At 47.7% G+C, this 8,710-nt stretch overlaps 1 protein-coding gene across 1 annotated transcript; it reads right to left on the bottom strand.

The window, feature by feature from the left end:
• Window positions 1–245: 245 nt before the first annotated feature.
• On the bottom strand, window positions 246–1,340 carry LOC119282350 (BTB/POZ and MATH domain-containing protein 1-like). Its single transcript, XM_037562606.1, has one exon. The coding sequence runs from the start codon at window positions 1,311–1,313 to the stop codon at window positions 246–248; it is 1,068 nt and encodes a 355-aa protein (XP_037418503.1). The 5' UTR covers window positions 1,314–1,340.
• Window positions 1,341–8,710: the final 7,370 nt, after the last annotated feature.

Raw genomic sequence — 8,710 nt, 5'->3', positions numbered from 1 at the left:
AAACTGATAAAGATTCAGACATGCAAGGAAACACCAAAACACAAACAAAGTGACAGTGCCATAATAGATAATACTAGTTTCCATCTTTTTCGAAAGTTAGGATAGGTAGTCTGATAATACTAGGAATCTAAGATAACCGCGGATAATAAGTCTTCAAACCAAACCAGGGAGCTAAGCACCATTGCTAGTACAAGAAAACCATTTCAATCCCTGGAACTATATAATTGCTAACGCAACATTTACCACTAAACAAGGGCTGACATGGCAATCAGATTCTTAATAACAGAAGGGCAGCTCCTGCTCAGATGATCGAAGCCGTCGCTGTCCAACAGAACCCTAAGATTTGCCGGGGAGCTAAGAAAACTTAAGCATGCCTTCTTTAGGCCCTCACAGTGGTGCTGCTCAGCTAACGTCAGGATGTTTGTTATGGTGCCTGCGTTGATGTACTTGCATAGCTTTTCCTCGCAAATACTCTTCAGCCTCTCCATGTTATACCTGTCGGCCGCAACAAGCAGATGCTGACACATGACATCTTCATCTTCCTTTAGTGTCACCGGTAAGGAGTCGGTATACGCAAAACAGAGCAACGCCTTGAACACCTGCGCCTCCATTTCATCTATGCGCACCACACCTGCGGTGTCGCCCTCCTTCATACCGCCAAAGAGCTCAGCACTGAAGACTGGTGATCGGGCAGCGAGCACACAGCGGTGTGCTGCGAACGTGTGACCACCAACCTCGAAGACTACGTCGGCACCCTTCTCAGTGTTGAGGAGATCTCCGAGGTGTTGGTGCAGGTCAGATGGGGCCACAGTGACAAATGCTGGAGGAGTCTCTTCGGGCAAATCCTCTGCGCGGTAGTCGCTGATGACAACGATATCGCACCTGATGGTGAAACAATCGTCCTTGAGATGCTTCGACTTCTCCAAGTCTGCCCTTTTCATGAACATCGCATTCCCCCAGCGCTGCTGAGAATTGTGGTTGTGTACTGCTACTGATGCAAATGAAGGAGCTTGGTCCGTCAACTCATCCGCGAAACTGAATTTGTGTTGCGCCTTCACTGCCGTGGTGACATCTTCATCGAGAACGAGGAACAGGGATATGCAGTCTGCGTACTGTTGTCCGGAGCCGTTGGGATGGTAAACGATGTACCATCGATGTCCTCCAAGGGTGAAAGGGCGGGACTTTATCCTTTCTCCGGTGGGGACGCCCTTGGTGCGGGAGTAGCCATCGATCTTGAGGAGGTGGTACCCGCTCGCTGTGGAGGCAATGATGGCAGAGGCAGACCGGGACGGCTTGCCGGCGGCGGCCGACATGGTAGACCTGCTCCGGGCGATGGGGGAGCTGCGACTCTCCTCTGCCGCCACCGTAAGTGCTACTGATCTGGTAGGGTTTAGGGGACAATGCGGGGACGTGAAAAGAGGAAGAAGGGGAAGGAATAAGGACGCGACATGACGCTGGTTTTATTTCCAAGAAAGAAGAAAAAGAGACGACAGTCCAACTCCCAATGACCCAAAGTAGTTCTTTTTAGAGCCACAGCCCAAAGTAGTACTGACGCCCAAGAATATCAAACCCACAGTTTGTATCGGCCCAACAGCAAGAATATCTCGTAGGGTTTACAACACGTTTACATTCGATGCTCTGCCTCTGCATAAGGGATCCGAGGCCTATATAAAGGAAAAGTTTAACTGAAAGTAAAAGAAGGCCACAACAGTGGCGTGAGCTAAGAACAAACCGGTGAAATTACTTATGTGGATCAAATCATTTTCGCGGACAGCAAGAATTTCGCCTAGTTGTGTTCACCTAGTTCCATTGACATTAAGTTTCGTTACTTTTGATAAGTGATGTGATCCTTGTGATTATACCCTGAATGCAAGCATCCCTAAATACAAGTGAATAGTTAAGATAACATCTAGCCATATCATTGAACTTAAGGGTCCTCAATTACTCCTTATGCAATAATTTCAAAAACTTGGGGCACTACAATATTTGTCACTCCGACCATCCATCCAGGCAAACTTATCACATAATGCTCTCCTCTAGGCTCATCAAGGTGAAGTAATATGTAGTCAATGTTCGCACATCACCACTAGAGAATTATAACACAACATAAAGGGACTACTTATGAGACATCATATAGATCATGCTCAGTTTGCTAAGGATATGATAAACAAACAAATCTTTACCAACAAATCAGTAAACATCAAGCAATGAGAAGCAATTAATAGCAGGAAGTGATCATAACAACTAATCTGAAAGAATAGTTCATGGATTGAAGTCTAGGATTTGAGAGGATGACGGTGATGTGGGTGCTAGTGATGATGATCCCCACGATGAATGGAGCGCTTGCGATGTAGATGGCTTCTATCCCCCCCCCCTGCCATGAGGGGAAGTATCCCGGAGAAAGAGCCCTCCGGGGAGCAAGAAAGTGCTCTATCTCGTTTCCGCCTTGAGGATGGCGGCAAAAAACTCATCTAACATAGGTCTAGGTTTTTTTGGGGTAAATAGGACCAGGGGTGCCAAAAGGCAGCCGGGAGGTGCACTATGGGCCCCACGCAACATCAAGCTGGGATCGTGTTGTGGGGCCAGGACACTTGGCTCTCTTCCCACATGAAAGCTCCCAGACTATTTTTATATTATTTTTTGGTCTTCAGAAAATTGAGTTTTTTTTCTCGCAAATCCTTGTTTTGCCGCTTTCCTGCAGCCTTTTGACATGATTCCCTCCTACGGTACAACATGCAAATTTATAGAAAAAAGACATAGATAGATGTGATAATGTGCAAAATATCATTTATAATGAGCAATTTATACTAATTAATAGTGATGCAAAATGGGCCTATAATTCTGGATAGGTGTCACCCAAACCACATCTCCTTGTCTCCAATTGATCCAACAATTTTTTTGGCGTGTTGGTGGTTATCCGTGGTTGTCATTGCGATGGAGCGGTCAAGATAATTGTGGCCTTCTAAGGTCGGAGCTTTGGCATGGACTTTGGTGGCATTCTCTTTCTTATGCACTTGTCACCTCTGATGCACACACATAAAATGTTGTTTTATGGGTGTAACGGTGTATTGGTAGCACGATAAAATCTAAAGCAGGCAGGATTACACTACAACAACATAATACCTTGACTTTAGAAATAACTTCTTTGTCATGGTTTATTAGCAACAATCCTCTTAGGGTTGCTCATATTTGGATATGTCTTGAGTGTTACAAATGTGGACAACTAAACCACTCATACTAAAATTAAACGATTACAACAGTTTGGGTTTGGTGAAGCAATGATACTAAATTTCAACAACTACACCATACTCAGTAGAATTAAATGATCACAACAGTTGGCATGTGATATTTGGTCACAAGCTGGCCTCCTATAAATAACTAGCTTATTACCAATGTAGCTGGATCACCTTTAGTTGGTAGCGGAGCTGAAATAGGATAGCAAAGTGCAAGAAGTGAGCACCAAGTTTGAGTAGGGTGATTGACACTAACTGTCACAGAGCGTAATCTAGCGGGGGAATGGGATGTATTGGAAATTCGATTCATAGGAACATAAAGAAGATGAGCCCATAGATGAGCAATGAAACTAGTGACCACTGAACAAGGAGCTACTCTTGATGAGTGGACCACTAAGGTTCTATGTTTTCAACTCCGTGCGATTCAGCCAGGACGACATTGCCCTAGATTTCACTACACAAGTGGCATATGAGTGGATCGAATTGTCCAACTCTCCTATGCCCTACAAGAATACCACGCGAAAACACATATAGGCTTCCTTCGGTGCCCTCACAGCTCCTATAGTATCACCCCACCCACATCACAAATTGATGTACAACTTCTTTATGTGTGTTGGTAATCACTCATGGTTGATGGCTAGTCCTTGAGATTAAGCAATCAAGAAGATGGTGGCCCTCAAAGATCTGGTCTTTGGATTGGACTCTAGTGGCATGGTCTTTGATATGCACTTGGCACCACATTTTAGTACAGAACATGGCAGTTCTTATAATAATGATCATGTAATCCGGGGTTGTCCCTTCTCATTAGTTTTAGAGCTATTTCAAATTTCTCAATGTACTCTCTCACTATTCCAATTTGCATGGCATGAACATTCTTCACACTATCACAAATAGAACTTTCTGCAAATCTGTCTCCTAGATATCTGCAGAATCCGTGCCAAGTATGAGTTTGATCATTAAAGGTTGTGCCTCTGCACCACTGGACTATAGTTTCTTCCAGATAAGAGGCATCAAATTCAGTTCTTTGCTCAAGAGGTGTTCTAGCAGTGTCAAAGTATTGTTCAATTGTTTGTATCCAGTGTTGAGTATCTTCTCCAGCAAATTAAGGTATGTTGAGCTTGGCCGGTTTAACACTGACAATTCCTCTTCTTGTTTCATGAGGGCTATTGCTCCTGTGCCTCTTGTTTTTGTTGCTAGTCTCAACAGCTTCTTCTTCGGCTTTGTCAGCTTGCCGAGTAGTGTTGGCTAGTTGCCCATAACGTGGATGCCACTACAAAAAAAGACACATCTGTGACATTTTGGGCCGAACGAATTTTTTTCCTGTCATACTTATGACACTTCTATGACGATAATTGTGACAAAACCCCGTATCATCATAGATATGGTGGGCTCCTACTTCTACGATAAAAAATCATGATAGAAAATGGGCTTTTCGTCCTGGGCGGGCCGGAGACGCAGCTGCATGACATTCTTTGGGCCGTACATGACAGAAAAAACTGTGGTAGAAGCAAGGGCGAGGAAAATTTCGGGGAGTTCTCGGTTACGGTGGGTGGTCGGGGGCTGAGCGATGCGCGTTTCTCTCGTACACGTACGCGCGTGTGTGCGAGGCGTTGGCTCTAACTGAACCCGAGCGAGGCGTTGGGCTCTAACTGAACCTGAGCGATTGCACTGCAGGCTACGCGTTACTGAACCCGGGCGATCGATCGATGGATGTTAACTGAACCCGATCGAGCGATTCCTTCGCTACTGCTTCTAACTGAAGCTGGTCGATGCTGCCTCTCTGGATGAACAGTGAGCGGTGGGGGTGGATGAACAGGACCCCATAGCGTTGCCTCTAGATGAACAGGACCCCAATCGATCGAGCCAGTTGGGGCTGGATGAACAGGACCCCGTGGAGGGCTGGATGAATAGTAGGCGGTGGAGGGATGCCCGTGGAGGGGTGGTTGAACAGTAGACGGTGGAGGGGTGCCCGTGGAGGCTGGATGAACAGGAGCCCGTGGAGGCTGGAGGAGGTCGACGGTAGCCTGTGGAGACGGGAGGAGGTCGACGGTGGAGATGAACAGTATCCCGTGGAGTCACGTTTTGCGGTACACCACACACCTCCCGATGAGCAGGACCCCCGTTTCGACCGTAGCGCTCCAACACAAGTCCGTTTTGTCCATTTTGCGGTACGCCACACCCCTCGCGATCAACAGGACCCCTGTTTCGACCGTAGGAGGTCCATTTCCTCCGTTTTGCGATACGCCAGACCCCTCCCGATGAACAGGATCCCGTTTCGAACGTGACTGGTCGAACACAAGGCCGTTTCCTCCGTTCTGTGGTATGCCAGGCCTCGTTTCCATCGCCTGTTCCGTCCAAGCCCCCCCGATGAACACGACGATGCATTCCGTTGCCACCCATTCGGTTGGCTCCCCATGAACACGACGACGATGCTGTTTCTCCGTTCTGACCCAGCCATGTATACGAGCCCTAGCCGTACATATGCGCGAGTAGGCGTTCAAGACCCCGCCCATATGTACACATACGTGGCTGTATTTTCTTTCTTGCACACTGGCCGCTATACGTACGTGTACATGCTATGTGCGCGCCTCTACTACGACACATGCGCGCCTCTACTATGACACGTGCGCGCCTCTACATCGACTAGTATATATGTACGTACAAGTTCGCGACCAGAATGACAACGCTACGTAGGCTTCGACCAGGTGGGTCCTGACTGTCAGGCACTTCCTTGCGCGCGAAGATGTAGCTGGTGGGTCCCAGCAGTCAGGGGGGCGAATCATTTTTTTTAGACGCACTTCCTTGCGTGTGAAGATGTAGCTGGTGGGTCCTAGCAGTCAGGGGGGCGAATCGTTTTTTTTTGCCCGGACGCACTTCCTTGCGTGCGAAGGTGTAGCTGGTGGGTCCCAGCAGTCAGGGGGAAACGTTGTTTTTTCGCGAAATACGGTGGCCCGTTCGGTGGGTCCCTGTTGTCAGGTGGAGGAATAATTATTTTGTGCGTAATAAGGAGGCACTTCCTTGCGGCTGCCGTGGACCCAACTGTCAGCCTCTCATAGTACTCTTCCGATGGAAGTCAGTCATTAACCACATTGACCACGCCGCGCCGAGAGCACCACGGCGATGGACGACAGCGAGGCCTAGGAAGGGGACGACGCGGAGCCGGGGAAGACGCGGTAGTGGATGCCAACGCGTAGAGGAGTATGATGGTTCACTCGTTCGGCTGCGGTGTGAGGCTGCCGTCGCCGCAAAATAGCAGGGGTGGGTCCCAGCAGTCAGGGGGAAACGTTTTTTTTTGCAAAATACGATGGCCCGTCCAGTGGGTCCCTGCTGTCAGGTGGAGGAATCATTATTTTCCGTGTAATAAGGAGGCACTTCCTTGCTGCGGCCGTGGACCCAGCTGTCAGCCTCTCCACGTACAGTATACTTCCAATGGAAGTCGTTCCTTGACCACGTTGACCACGCCGCGTTTCGTTGCAAGGATGATCCATGGGCGTGGTGCGTCCCCACTGTCAGCCTCTCATGTACAGTCATCTTCCGATGACTCTCAGTTGTTGACCACGTTGACCACACCGTGCCGAGCGCACCAAGGCCGGTGGATGATGGCGAGGCCCCAGACTGGAACGACCCGGAGATGGGGAAGACGGGGCAGTGGAGTCGTAGATGGAGAGGAGTAGGAAACTTGACTGGTTCGGGTGCGCAGCAGCACAACCGCCGTGCCGCCCATGGGAGACAGGAGCAAGAACAGAGGTTGAAGAAGGAGCACGACTGTTTGATTAACATCCAACGGTCCAGCTGCTAGAATCATTTGTTGATTAAGTTGACAAAGCCGTGCGTACATGTCCGCTTAGTAGGCCCACAAGTCAGCCACTAAATCTGACGGGTCCCAGCTGTCAACGGGATGAATAATTTTTTTCGCAAAATAAGGAGGCACTTCCTTCCGTGCGAAGATATAGCCGGTGGGTCCCAGCTGTCAGGTAGAGGAAACATTTTTTTCCAGCTTAATAAGGAGGAACTTTCCTTGCGTGCGATCATGGACCTCGTGGGTCCCAGCCATCAGGCTCTCCATGTACAGTCCTCTTCCGATAACTCTCGTTTGTTGACCACACCGCACCGAGCGCAGCGAGGCGGTGGACGACGGCGAGGCCCCGGACGGGAATGACTCAGAGATGGGAAGACGCGGTAGTGGAGTCGCGGATTGAGAGGAGGAGAAGGGTTATAACTGGTTCTGTTGCGGCGTGGGGCTGCAGTCTATGGAGAATAACAGGAGGTGTCAAGGGGTGGAGGAATAGCCTGGCCGGCGGTGGGGTAGCACTCCGCAGCGATGCGTGCTAAGCAGAGCCGCTAGCCGCCGGAGGCCGGACCAGGCGGTCCCGGCGACGCTGGAGGAAGAAGACGAGAGATTGAAGGTGCATGCCGGCCGTTGGATATAAATCCAATGGCTATGGATGTCACAATCATTTGTTGACCAAGTTGACAACGCCCTGCGTAGGCTTCGACCTATTGGCCCACATGTTAGCCTGCAAAAATGTGGCATATATTTAACCCATATTTTCTAGAATGTACAGTCCATTTACTGGGCTAGGTGAACAAATAATTTCGCGTCAATCAGGCCCATTTATATTTTCTAAGAAATCCCATCCCATTTGCATTTCCTTGAAATACACGAATTAGTTGGGCTCGCTATATATATAATGTTATGTTAGAAGGACCAATTAATATCAAAGAATAAACCGGAGAAGCACATTATATATATATATATATATATATATATATATAAAATTAACAAATTAGCGAGTTATTGCTCAAAATAAAAATGAGCGCGTTATTATTAAATTGGCCCTTAAAATCTTTGCAAGCTTTTGTACGCAATCACCAGGATTTACCTCGCGTGTGAGTCAAAAACAACCAGGAATTTCCTTCCCAACTTCCGTTAAATATTTAATTTTCTAAGTTAATAACACGTGGGATGTTTTTATAATGTACATATAAGTCTCTATAAAATATACGATAATAGTAATAATACAAATATATTTAATGTGGTTAGAAGGGAAAACATAAATTGGACACAACATTATTATTCTTATATATAAATAAATAGAACAGAGACCTGTGTTTTATTAAAATATACATTGGGCTGCCGATCTTTAAGAAAAAGCCCATAGGCCGGTATGGACCTCAAAAAATAAGTTGAAACCACTGTCTCCGTATGTCATGGGTTATGCATGTTAAAATACAAAACCTAGGCCTAGCTGATACTTGTTCGCCCTCTGAAAAAATGATATCAGATCCCCGAGCGAACTGGATTAGAGAGGGGGCCGGCGGCACGACTGAAGAAGCACATCAGGAGCGATTTTTTTCTTCAGTGGATGGCTCTCGATAGTGTTTTTTACTTGCCTCTGCACCATACAACTTGTATTTTTAGCCTCCCAGTCCGTCGTGGTGGACCAGCAGCCCATTTGCTGGGTGGGCCAACCTAC

The sequence above is a fragment of the Triticum dicoccoides genome, chromosome 3B (genome assembly GCF_002162155.2).
Source record: "Triticum dicoccoides isolate Atlit2015 ecotype Zavitan chromosome 3B, WEW_v2.0, whole genome shotgun sequence".
NCBI lineage: Eukaryota > Viridiplantae > Streptophyta > Magnoliopsida > Poales > Poaceae > Triticum > Triticum dicoccoides.
This window is presented reverse-complemented; position numbering and strand designations above follow the sequence as displayed.

Coding starts and splice junctions, on each gene's coding strand:
- LOC119282350 (XM_037562606.1), bottom strand. CDS start 1,313: ATGTCGGCCGCCGCCGGCAAGCCGTCCCGGTCTGCCTCTGCCATCATT.